Source organism: Acanthaster planci, linkage group LG12 (genome assembly GCF_054643075.1).
Source record: "Acanthaster planci isolate LZ-2023a linkage group LG12, COTS_SCS, whole genome shotgun sequence".
Classification (NCBI taxonomy): Eukaryota; Metazoa; Echinodermata; class Asteroidea; order Valvatida; family Acanthasteridae; genus Acanthaster; species Acanthaster planci.
Genome location: NC_141788.1, coordinates 4,036,745 through 4,050,126, shown reverse-complemented (window position 1 = coordinate 4,050,126; position 13,382 = coordinate 4,036,745). Strand labels below are relative to the sequence as shown.

At 43.7% G+C, this 13,382-nt stretch overlaps 1 protein-coding gene across 2 annotated transcripts in view; it reads right to left on the bottom strand.

Moving 5' to 3' along the window:
* Window positions 1–13,080, bottom strand: part of LOC110977449 (uncharacterized) — a 33,679-nt gene extending 20,599 nt beyond the window's left edge. For both annotated transcript variants that reach the window (XM_022231604.2, XM_087143857.1), the window contains exons 1-11: window positions 12,604–13,080; window positions 10,881–10,997; window positions 9,697–9,819; window positions 8,382–8,606; window positions 5,652–5,813; window positions 4,559–4,771; window positions 3,959–4,123; window positions 2,484–2,699; window positions 1,757–1,915; window positions 629–874; window positions 189–302 (exon numbers count right to left, since the gene is read on the bottom strand). In XM_022231604.2, coding sequence (XP_022087296.2) covers window positions 189–302; window positions 629–874; window positions 1,757–1,915; window positions 2,484–2,699; window positions 3,959–4,123; window positions 4,559–4,771; window positions 5,652–5,813; window positions 8,382–8,606; window positions 9,697–9,819; window positions 10,881–10,997; window positions 12,604–12,682 — 1,819 coding nt within the window. In that variant the 5' untranslated portion in view covers window positions 12,683–13,080. The remainder of the gene's footprint in view (window positions 1–188; window positions 303–628; window positions 875–1,756; window positions 1,916–2,483; window positions 2,700–3,958; window positions 4,124–4,558; window positions 4,772–5,651; window positions 5,814–8,381; window positions 8,607–9,696; window positions 9,820–10,880; window positions 10,998–12,603) is intronic.
* Window positions 13,081–13,382: the final 302 nt, after the last annotated feature.

Genomic DNA, 13,382 nt, shown 5'->3' with positions numbered 1-13,382 from the left:
TGAAATTAGATAAAGTCTGTCACAAAGAGATTACCCAATTACATATTAACATGCATAGAGAAAAAGATTAAGATGATTTAACACTCAGTCTGTTAAAAAAATGAAGGGGCTGCAATTGGAAATCTGCGTCTCCCAGGAGGTTCTGATGATGGAGCACAGCATGCCAGTGAGGAAGGTTTCAAACTGACCTGAGCATCCGTATATGGTGAACTGGTACCCCGTGCCACATTCGCAGAAGTATCCACTGGGGACGGTGATACACTGTCGGTCCCCACAGCCTCCGTTGTTGTCACTGCAAGGCTCTGTAAGGGATAACGACAAACTGATGCCAAAATTGCTCTAAAGTTGTGCACGAGCAGAGCGCATGAACGCAAGACGGCATGGGATAAATTCTTGATCGGAAACTGACGGTTTGGATAGAGTCAGTAGAAGAAAATGCACCAAGAAGTATCAATGTTTGTCAAACTTGTGTCAATCAAGTAAAATATACACTGAAAAAGCTCCCATCTGGATTTTTGTGTTTTCAAATCATCACAGTCTCGAGGTGGCTGCCAAACATTCCCCTAATGCACAAAAGTCCAGAACTGCATCCGTGAGTAATGGAAATTTGACGATGCTGAACACTTACGGACAGTACACTCTGTTTCGTCCTCCCCGTTCGGGCAGTCGTCTGTACCATCGCAAACCTGGGAAATCGGGAGGCAGGATGGGTGGTCCGGGCACTGGAAGAAGTTTGGCAGGATGCAGGAGTCGCCAGGGCAGTCTGCTTCGTCCGACGAGTCCTCGCACTCCAGTCTACCGTTACAACGTGCTGCGGAGGACACGCATCTGCCTGAATCGCAGGTGAAACCATCAGGGGGGCAGGTCGCCTCTCCTGAGAAATGTTGAACCAAATATGAAGTTCTCAGGGGTAACAGCTTCAATGATCAACAACATGCAAAACCTCACACCACATTTTGGCAATCTGCAAGACGCATATTTACATATCACTGCACTCTAACTTGAGTGGAATCACACAATTTACAGGTACCAATATAAAATTTTGATTTTGATTGAATATTTAGCAAAAATGAAACCCCACATTTTCAATGAGTCAACATGCCGAGCACGATACTCAATATCCGATTCTTTCCAATACTCATATTTTCCACTTCTGAAGAGTATTTAGATAATTCTCAGATAAGTACTCTTTCAATACTCACGGTAAAATACTTACACTGAGTATGAAGAAAACAAACGTGCCTTCCTCTTGCATTCTACTCCAATTGTAAGTTACTTCATTTCCACAGTCACTTTGCTAATGACTCAGAGTGCTCACACTCATTCGCGAGTATTTTTCCAGCAACTCAACTTTCTTCTCCTCTGATCTTACCCCTGACAAATAACTTCCCTCATCAGAGATTTCACAGATTTGCACTTTACTATTACTCACTTCCATTACTCAAACTAGTCTGAGATACTTTATTCTGTTCATACTCATACCAAAGTACTCATTTTACCAGGAGCATAGTACTCATTTTGAGACATTTCTTCCCACCTCTACTCTTTACACTCACACTCCTACTCAAAGACTTCTTCCCACTTGAACAGACTCTCAAACTCATATGCAAAGTTGTCACAAGCAATTGCATCTATTACCAGCAAGACTGCATTGTCCTTCACAGCTCCTGATCAGGAAAAAAAATAGGAACAGCCTTCTTTTCTAGCGGAGTGAACTCAATGGGTGAGTGGAAACTCAAAAATGATACTACTCAACTGCTGCAATTGTGTTCGTCCTCCCCATCCATGCAGTCGGCCTCCGAGTCACACCACCATGCGGCTGGAAGACACTCCCCATTGTTGCACATGTGCTCGTTGCGTCCACATTTGTCAGATGGCACGGGACACATGCTTGGATCCTCGTCACTTCCGTCCGCTACAAACAACAGAAGCAATTCAGAGAGGCAACTTCAGGAATTAAAAAGGAGCTACCAGTCTTGAAAATCTGGACAACAGGTCTAAAAATTTTGGTCAGTACCAAGATAGTCTGCACGGAGCCCCAAGCTAGACTCGGAGAGGGTGCTATTTTCTTGGCAATGGAGGCTCCTGTGGTCAGGACTGCACTTAGCTGGTTCACATATGACAAGGAAATGTGCGCATCACAGTTGCATTGCTTCCGGTACCAACAAAATAAACACTCCTGACCAGCATGGCTCTTTTCAACCGATGAGGGGGTGCTTACACGACAGTATACAGTATCTTGAAAAAAGTCCAAGAGGACAAAAACGAGCGCATCTAAAATATCTAATAACCAACTGTGTAATATGAAGCCTCCCCCAGATCCCCCAATCTACCAATAATACGCCAACAAATGTGCTAGACCTAGGCAAGGGTGACTTCTGTGAGCCCCGAGTCTGTCCATCCCTACCTCTTCCCATCGAGTTAAAAAAAAGTCCAAACTTGGAGAAAACTGTTGGCTGTGTGAGCAGCGAGGGTTGACTCACCGCAATCGTTGTCCTTGTCACAGGCCCACCGACTTGGGATGCATCTCTCGTCCCCGCGACACTGAAATTGCTCCGCCGTGCACGTCTTAGCCGGACAGCCCTCCTCATCTTCCCCGCCCATGCAGTCTTCATCCCCGTCGCACACCCACACTTTGCTGATGCAAGACGTTTCTATCTCTGTACAGGCAAACTCGTCGGTTTGGCAGATCGTCGGCCCTGGTTGGACAGAATTGGAAAACGGACAGAGGAAGAAGATCCACCAGCTATTTCAATGCTTCACTTATTTATTTTTTTGGGGGGGGGGATTTGTCAGATGGATGTAAAACAAATACAGATTCCCAAAAAGCCAACTGAAAATGACAGGCATCCAGTTTGATTTTTTTCTAGTTTACCCTCCAAGAACCAGCTTGCCAGAACAACTCACAGCTCGGGGAGGGGAAGGGGGAGAAGACACAGATTCTACCCCTTCACAAGGAACTCAGCTGTCCCATGCCAAAGTTTTTATAAGCTTGGCATGCATGTAAAGGAAACTCACTCCGACGTACGGTTTTGCTGTTTCAGTTATATGAAGTTCATGGCCGCATGCACGTCAGCCCATGCACACTGAGTAGTCAGTGGGAAAAAATATAAATTTTTGGCTGACCTGTCTCAGAAAAATCTGCAGGAACGGCAAGTCTGATTTCCACAAAATTTGTGTAAAAATGACAGCATGAAGTTACTTAACACCATTTGAAAGCTTGGTGGACAGAAAAAGATATTAGGAAACAATGTCAATAATCTGCCCTCCCCTTCGCTCTTAGGGTTAACCCCAGAAACCTCAAATTCAGCAGCCTGTCTGAAAAGAAAGCACAACGTTGAATGGACCTTCTGCTGACAAGAAACAAAATAAAAATCTCGGATTGGTATCCAAAATATGTTGAAATATAACTTCAGCTTTAGCTCTTTTGTTTTGCTTTGTCTCAGCAAGCATAGCACGGCAGTGCCACTCAGAGGCTCCTTACAGGGTACTATCATGGCAAAACGCTTTATATCTAACCTCAGGGTCTCAATAGTGAGCCCCGTTTGGGAAATGTGCGCTCACTGTAAAAAGTACATGGGTCCTGACTGAAGAACTGAACAGTGAGATAGGAAAGGCTCACACGCTAAGGACAACAGACCTTTTCTGAAGGCCGTGAAAGTGCACAGGAACTGTTGGGGTTAACCAACGACTGCCCACACAACTGGAAGAAAAAAACAGACTTTTGCATTTATAATCTGTTCTCATTTTTGCGTTTTCCAGGTTTTGTTTCTAACAGCATCTGGACTTTTTGCTTGGGTTTTCGGGCCATTCTGTCACACGTACTGAACCAACCTGCTTGACACCCCATCTTGATCAAGTGGCACAGACAATCAAGACTCAGGCTTTTTTAGGGGGGCAGGGGGAGAACAAGTATCCCAGTTAACGTGATTCGCTTTGTAGTGTTTCGAGTTATTACCTCGGGTAGTGCAGTCTGCCTCGTCGGATCTGTCAGTGCAATCGTCATCCCCATCACACCACCATCCCTCTAGGATGCACTGGCTGCTGTTACATTTGCGGAAGCCGACGCCGCACACGATTTCAGAGCTCTGACACAATGCTTCCTCCTCGTCACTGGAATCACCTGCAGCAGGGAGACACAGCCCAAACAGTCGTTTAGCTGAGAAACTGATTTTACTGAGGGCATCTGTGTTTATTCTGTGGTTTGCATGTATATCTTGACCCTGATGGAAAGGTTGATTGGTCGGTTGGGGTGGAGGAGTAAACAAAAAAATTACTCGGTTGTCTCCGGAAATGTTCCAGAGTGTTGTTTTTTCAAATATTTTTCTTGGTAGGAAATTCCAATCAGGGTCGATGACTAAAGAACTTTTTCCCCTCTGTCAGAGCCAAAGCTAAGGGTTATAGTTGGAAATGAAAGCCACAGAATTAATGGATGCCCTTATAGAAAACAAAAATCAATATCCCCCCCCCAAGTCTCAGCATTTTTATCCAGAAATTCTTGAGGATTTTTGGGGGTACGATGGTCACTTCAAGGACCCCTTAAGAGAGAGTGACTCACCACAATCGTCTGATTGATCGCACAACCATCTCCTGGGAATGCAGAGCTGACTGGTCCTGCAGAGGAACTCTCCTGTCCCGCACGTCTTGGGAGGGCAGCCTTCCTCGTCTTCACCACCGTCGCAGTCCTGCTCCCCGTCGCACACCCAAAGCCCGCTGATGCACCTGTCCCCGGTCGGGCAGGTGAACTCGTCACCTCGGCATGTGACCGGCACTGACGGTGGACAATTTGGGAGGGCATGCGAGAAGAATGCAAACACAACAGAAGAGAACTGTTGGCGCTTGCCGTGGGTGCTGGGGTTAGGCTAGCAAAAAATTTGCAAGCCCACAAGGATGAGATTTCTTTTCAAAGGAAATTTTGATCAAACCTGCCAGGGCGATCTCCAACAATCATTATAACTTCTACATCACGAGGGAAAGTCCCTGATTCTTTCATGCAATAAAGCCACTTCCAGATTACCTTGCTGTCGCTATAAATAGTGTGTGGATCTATGAAAGCCACATACTTGTGCCTGCAGCTACTTCCAATAGACCGGTGTTACCCCTATAAGAAGCCAGCTGATTTGGACACAACGCTTAAACGCTGTACAAGCTGAAAATCTCAATTTGCTCTTTAAACTAAAACTGTGCCAAATGCAGCAAGATCCTATGTTATTTCCACAGCACCTAGAGGGTGCATGTCTTGAGTCCACCCCTCAGCTGACCTGCCCTCCCTGCCTTGAAACATTCAACCTAAACACAGGCATGGAACTAGAAATTCAGAAATGAATGAGGAAATACCCAACTACACAAGGTTTTGTACATCGTTGATCAATTTGTAATGCCATAACGGGAGAAGTGAAATACCCAGAAATCAGCCGATCGAGGGAAAAAAAGATGTCTACAAAGACTTGAAGTTACCGTCAGGTTTATTAGATCACCGCCGATACTTTCTCATGGTTGAGTCGCAGAAACATCTGCCCTTCTGAATTATTTGTATTTGACTAGAAATTATACAATCTGCTGACAGAAATCTCCACCTTGTGGTTCAATACTTCCCCCCAGATGCCCATGTTCTTACAATACCCGCAGCTAATGAGATGCGGTGATCCTACCAATATTGTCGCAGTTCTCCTCGTCAGATCCGTCACCGCACTCCACCTGTCCGTCGCACCACCACTCCTGGAGGATGCACTCGCCGCTGGCGCAGACGCGATAGCCGCTGTTGCAGTGTGGACCTGCCCGACAGAGCAGTATGTATTCATCGCTGGAGTCGCCTGCATTAGGAGAAGGAAAAAGTGGATGTGTAAAGCTCGTGTATCTCCCCCTAAAATTAGTGTCATCATTGGCTGGTAAGTGTTTTTCTTTTTATTTCTTTCTGGTAAAGAAATTTAGAATTTTTCTCCAAAGTGCATTATGGGCACTGTGTCTCAGAAGCCCTTAGAATCCTGGGAGGTGTAGATAATAACAACAAAAATTAATAGTGGATAAAAAAAAAGTAGAGGTTTCAGAGATTGGTGGAATAAGCCAACCAGAGAAAGCAAACAGAATCACACAGGGATTGCATATCCAATCTACAAGTACATGCCGGCCTCAATGTGGAATCGAACCCAGGGTCGCAGAGGTGTATGCAAAGGCAAGCACTGCTGTGTCAACCAGCCTGAAACCCAGTCCACCAGAGAGGGTGCTCTGTGGCCTAGCCACTACGGATGTCACCTCACCAAGCTACGAGTCGTTTGCCACGGTCTGGCCCCGAGTTTGCATGTCTTAATCTTCTCTGAAAATGCACAAGTTCATTCAAAGTGGTCTCTATGTGGGATTAGGTATTCAAAGCAGCAATGGCCGAATGGTGGTGAAGCGCTGGCTCAAGCTGTCTCGATCACATAAGAGAAAAGTTAGACCTGAAATTCGCTGACCTTTATCACTGAAGAGACCATTCAGTCTCTCTGGAAATTTTGACAGCAGTTACTGTTCAAAGTAAAAAGGGCTGGAGCCATCATCTCATAGCCTCCCTGCCCATTTTAATACACATGGCTAAATTGACTTCAACAACATCCTGTTTCTGTCCACCAGCTTGCCAAATGTACAGCTATTTTATGCGTCAGGAAATATGCTGAGACATGAGATGCCCCTCTGGACATGAAACAGCGGTATATAACATATCTTCTATTCTTAGAGTCATTTCAATTCAATAGTGAATAGCTCACTGCCTAACCAATAAATCCACATACATGTATGTCTACCAGTTGTAGGAAATGATTACCACCTCCTAAGGGTTACTGTGTTCCCCCAGTTGTTAAGATCACAGAGCAAGGATATGAGTTCATGTGCAATAGCAACTGCAAGTCATAGGAAATTCAATGGGTCTATGCCGACTACTGCATCCCAGAGAGCTCCCTTTGTACATGTTTTAACTGACTTTATTACAGGAAGTGCAACAGAACCCAGGGTGCAAGGTGACAATGTCATGACCAATCTTAAGCGTTTAGACAACTGTGCAACATTTTGAAGAGCCAATTGTGTTTACGTAGAGGGTTTGTGGATACACCATTGTGGAAAATATCTCTTTTTGAGTATGTGTGGTTCTGAAAAAACCGGTTACTCGACGTTATGGACAGTGAGTGCTCTGTCTGTCTTCAGGACTGATACGATCCAACTGTGCTGCTGCTTGCAATTTTATTTAGTCTTTGTGGTATATGAGTGGGTCGCGCATGAAGCTAAGCACTCATCAATGCCTTGTCAGAACCCAGTATCAATTTTTTTGGCCGAGTTTTCCCCTGCTCAACAGGGTGTACAGTTGAACAGTTATATGAGAGTTAAACATTGACTGTACGGTCTCTTGAAGGCAGTAAGTAAGAGAACCTGTCCTTTATAATTTATCAACACAGTACACAAAATGACATACATACTTGTTTCACAAGCAAAGTGTGGACATTTTTTTCTCCTGTGGTTTAGAAAACTCTGGGTAAATGCTTTTTTAATTTTCTTCCGCTAGGATAACTCTGCATGAGCCGTATTTTGGACGATGATTTCCTGGACCTTTCCTCTTTATTTAGCCACAGATAGCCCTGAACTCAAAATGCCTCGGAGGCTATTTTCCAGAGTGGGGAGACGCTGTGTGGACGTCCACACAATGTCCTTTAACCCTACATTATATGGACTTCTTTTGTGTGGAGGTCCACACCATGGATGCCATGCTTGCGTTACATGCACACACACGCAACACCAAAACAGCAGCAACGTGCTGCCTCTCTTTACGGTGTGCTGTAATATGGAAGACAGCCTGCAAACTCCTGGTATTAGAAGGAAATAACGAGTTTTGACAACCCCCCCCCCAAAAAAATCTAGTGACCAGAATTAGACACTATACAGCAGGGCCACCATGACATATGACAATGCCGTTGCTATGACGTCAGGGAAGACACTGTTTATTTAGATTTTTTCTATTCAATTGTGAAACCACAAGTTCAATTGTGAAACCACAACATTTCTAAAGAATAGGGTTGTTTATTGATTTATTGCCACGCACTCGGACGATGACGAACAGAAGAAAAGGAAATTTTGGCCAGCAATACAGAGATAATTCTAGCAGTTTTTGTGCACAAAAAAACAGCAGAGAAGAGCAGAAAACACTGAGAAGAAAAAAATATCACAGTTTAATTGAGACACGCAGGTGCATTCTCAATGACTGCAGAACAAAACAATCCACTACACAGACCCTTTGAATGCCTCTTCAGCCAATAGGGCGTTGGGATTTGCCTGAATGCACCCATGCCTCATGTTCATGCATGAGAGTGGTACCCCTTAGTAATGGTGTGGTCTACGATAAGTCTCCATTGCCTTACTGCAGTCGGCGTCGCCGTCACACATCCACGCTTTGGGAATGCAGCTAGAGTCCTGCTGGCACTGGAAGTGTAGATCCTCGTTGCATCTGGTGGAGGGGCAGTCCAGCTCGTCCCCGCCCCCGTCACAGTCGTCATCTGAGTCGCAGACCCAGGTGGCCGGGATACACCGGATGCTGCCCGCCGGGCAGGCAAACTGACCCTCCTGACAGGAAGGCGGCAGAGGACCTGTAAAAATACATCCGGAGACATTAATTAAAAAAAAAAAAAAACCCAGACGGGACGTGTCTGAAATACAGGATATTGCAAGAACAAACATCCTTTTGAGGAGCCAAATAGCCATGCCGAAAGTTTAACAACCTGCCCAGGGAAACATGACTGGCTCACAGCTATGACCCCCCGGACCCTTCTGTCTGGCAGGTTGAAACTTGAGGAAATTTCTTTTATTGATAATTTGAGAAAGTTTAGAGGCACAATAATATTGGCGGCATAGGTCATTGTTTCATAGGTCTTAGAGAGATATTTACTTGTTCTTTTTTAATAAAGCATGGAAGAATGGTTGTTTTCTGTTGGTGAAACTAGCGGTTGTTTAATGGACTTTTCTTGTTGGCTCAAAGTGTAGTTTAGCTTACTTTTGGCACATTTTAGCTAGTTTCCTTTCCTGAATGATTTCACGAAGTATTCTTCCAAAGCTACATCCAAAAATGTGGGGGATTTTTTTTCTGCTTTCACCCCGGGGGTCATCTACATAATGTAATGTGCATCACATAAAGGTACCAATATGATAGCTCAAGTATGATTGACGCATTATGAAGCACAATTATAGTTTTGGGTGGACAGGCAACCCTTCTGTTCCGGTAAGCACCAACTGTATTGATTTTGCACAATGTTCTTTCACCAGATGGTGCACATGCACAAATGTTGGCAGTTAAATGGAAAAGCTACTTTCATTTCAGAGATAATCTTATCTTTAAAGATCAGCATTTTCTTCAAAGTTTCAAGATTTAATCCTGACTCCTGGTAGCAGAATTTCCACCTTAATTCTGCCCAGCTCCCCATTGAAAAATATGTATTCAGCACTGCATGACAATTTGTTGGATAAAAAAATGTTCCTCAACTAGAACTCTGGCAACAGTTTAAACTTTGCCTGCTGGAACCCTGATGTTCTGCCTATTAAAACTCTTTCCATTACAATAATGCATCATGGCACAGCACGGCACCAGCTAAAACACAGGTGAATGGTTGCCTCCTCTTTCACCTTAGATTCAATATATTATACAGGGGCTCTCTTGGAAAACAGGGTGTCATTCTAGCTTACTGGCACAGGTGGAGTTGAACTCGTCAGATTCATCAAAGCAGTCGGCAAAGCCATCACAAGCCCAATGCAGAGGAATGCATTGGTTGTCATTACACTTGAATTCATCACTACCACATATAATTTCTGAAATTAAAAAAACCCAAGAACCATGGCAATTTGAAATTGTAAAGTTCTTGTAAAACAAAATACTATGATTTCAAGTCTAGCGTGAGAGTGACTGGTAACTTTTGCCACTTTTCCTAGAGCTTAGAAACTGTCAGAAAAGGGCCACTTTACAGAATAAAATTTGTAATCCAGATCTCTTTCAACAAATATACATATGATCCACAATCAAAATTGTTAACAAGCAAAACCTACTTCCCTGCTGTGGTCTTGTGAAAAATGCTTTTCCCTGTAGAGGAAAGTGATCTTTCTTGGCAGTGAGCACAGAGAGCGAACCGCACCCAAGTCCCTGGGTCGTAAATTTTCATGAATTTTCTTACATGGGGGCATCACACAATAAATTAGGCTACCGGACAAGAAGAGGTCGTGGTTATTTATCAAATGCAGGGTTAAAGTTTCAGCTTAATGTAATCGTCAACAGAGCAGGGCTAGTGGCTCAAAGATTTCTGTAGCTCACACTATATGAAACTTGACAAGATTTTGTAGGTTTGTCCATGGCAATGTATGAGAAAAGTTTAGTTGATGGCTAAAAATAATGAACGGTATAGAAGCAAAATGTCAAAAAAAGATAAACAGTTGTTGAAAATGACAAAACTTTAATGGAGTCAAAGGAACTTCAAAATAGAAAAAGTGATTTAAATTTTAACCCTTGCTTTTCATAGCACCCTCTGAAAACACTTTATTTGGGGGGCGACATTTATTTCGTCTTCTCTCTGTGAGCTTTTAACAAACTATACAAGATGAACAAACTGCAAAGGAAACTAAAAGTGGGAAGAGCAAAAAGAGTTTTTAAAACTAAACAGCCAGTAATAAAGAACCATTGATAATAAGAAACATAATAATATGAATCATACCGTCATAACAGACACCTGACCAATGATTACTATTACCAATTTACTTTGTCTAGCCATCAAGGAAGTATTTCAAGCCGTGTTGTGCTTCCGTGCCAACTCCAAGTCAGGTTTCCTTCCCCCCCCGTCATGAGTGGGGTTGTCATTTTCACAATCAATGACCCAACTCACCTGGGCAGTTGAGCTCATCTGACCGATCTGGACAGTCTATCTGCCCATCACACTGCCACACGGTCGGAACGCAGGCCCCACTACTGTGGCATGCAAACTCCACCTCCACATTGCACACTGAGGGAGTCCAAAAAAAAATTGACCTTTACGTGCCTCTAAACGAGAAGCTGAATTTTTCTGATTTCATCTTGGCCAGTATATGAAAGCTGTATTGAAAAGATCATACTGGGACCTCAAGGCAACATCCACGGCAGAAGTGAAATTTGCTTGACGCATTCAAAGATTCACTTTATTTATCTGAATATGGAGGGCGAAATTTCAATAACACATTAATTAAAGTCACGAATTAAAATCAAGTCAAAGAAGAGTGGAAACTAGTTAAGCTGTTACAACCTCATTAATAATTCCTAAACAAAAAGCTTTTCAAAAATTTATAATGGAAATAAAAGAAAATGGTACATGTACCAGGACCTATACCTATTAGGCCTACTTCTGCTTCCTGTATCCAATTTCGAACAGAACTGTTCAGCACTCTAAAGTACGACAAGGTTGTGATATGCCTAGTCTACTAGGCCTACATCATATAGGCCTATGCGTGACATATGTCCAAGCACTCAGTGTTGTCTTGATTTCATGATTCCAGCGTAGACCGCACCTCCATTATGTCATTCTATAAATTTGGGGTCCAAGCTGAGGCCATGTCCGAAACGGGCTTCCAGAGCTTCTCCACGCATTCAAGGAGTGAAGACGTAGACCTAGCTCTAGACCAGAGATTCGGATGCAGCCTTAGACTATTACACCTGACCTGTGATTTGACACGTCATTAAACTCGATTTCAAACGAGACTATTTCTATTTGTTTGGGGGAGAGTTTTCTCAGATTAGTGGCGTCCATGCATAGGCCAAGTCTATAAAAAGTATAAAGAGGGCTACGGAATTCTGTTTGAGATGAAAAGTGGCGTCATCAAGAGTCCATGGGAGTAAAAGCTTTCTGAGTGGGCGGAAGACTTCCACGAGACTGTAAATCTACTTTCGAAAGTGTAACTTACATCACTAAAATAAATTTCCTTCGCCGCCACGTAAGCGCTTTTTCACTGAAATTGTGATATTGTCAACATTTTGCATGCAGCGCGCGGCGTCCAAATGGTACAGCGCCCTCATGTACAACAACTGGCGGCAGCCAGGGAGGGGGCTGGAAGGGGAAAGTGGAAGGGGATTATGCGCCACGAATCTATGTCCAGTAGAGCTACATCCAGGTCTTCGCCGATTACATATACGTAGGGTACGTGCCAATAACATACGTGATCCAGGCTTTTGAAGGCCTTTTCCGCCGTGACCTCGTCTTGACATACAGGACTGAAGGTCTTTTGCCAGTGCTGGTGCCGCGTGGCCTTTCGAAAGTACATGCACCCCTAGTGTGCCTTCAATAATTAGCGGCTCCACGTACCTCTAGTAATTAGACTCAACGAACCAATTTTGAATGGGTTATTCTTGTAAAACTACCTCTGGTCATCCCGAAAAAAGTCGTGTCCACTAAAGATAACTGTTCAGACATACGAAATGAGCTAATAAACTTTCCTTTTCTTCCCTGAATTTGATGAAAAGTAAAACAAAGTATTATAGCCCAAAATAATTTAATACAGCTTAAAATCATCAAGGTTCACTTCTAATTTACTATGATCATAGAGTTTCTCTATAAGACAATTTTGTACTTGAAGACTTACCGTCTGTTGCGTACGTGTGTCGAAGCAGACTGAATGGTGCCAAAAGCAGTACCCAATGCAACCCCTTCATGATTGCCATCGCTTCTGAGTGCAGGTGGCACTCTTACAACACCTTACTTTGTCAGTTGTCCAGGTTCAACTGTCTGCAGTCGTTGTCACTAACATGACACGAGCTAAAGAAATCTCTGCATTTCCGCTTCCCAGGCCAGCAATCAAGTGTTACTTCTCACCGGAAAATCCTGTCCTTGCAGTTGCGAAAAGTTCCGTACCATGCAGTGTCCTGTTGAAAAGTCGCCGTCAATTCTATTTTTGACATTGAAACAATATAATGGCATTTTCCTGTTTAGAATAGGCCCGCGCGGGCAGAAAATGTTTCTTAAATACCATTATGTAAAAATTAAGAAAAAAAATCGGAACAAAAACCTCACAGCTCAAGTGGCAGTGTTCGAGATATAGCCGAGTCCATACCAAGTCCAGCATCACAAATCATCCGGTAGTGACAGTTGGGAAGGTGGCATTGCTGGTTTTATGAAAGGACTTGCGACTAGACTTAAAGAGGACATGAAAAGGAGGCGTGGCGAAAGGGGAATTAGAACAAAGGGGTGTGAAAGGAGAGTTTGATCAAACAACTGGGCAGAGGATGGTGGACGCATCGAGGGGCGCTTTCTAGAAAGAGGTGATGAAGGGGTAGTGCATTCGAATTCATTTATGTCTGGCGAGCTTTCAACACTGTTTTGATAGCCTAAGGAAGAGAGTGAACAAAGTACATTTAGAACTGC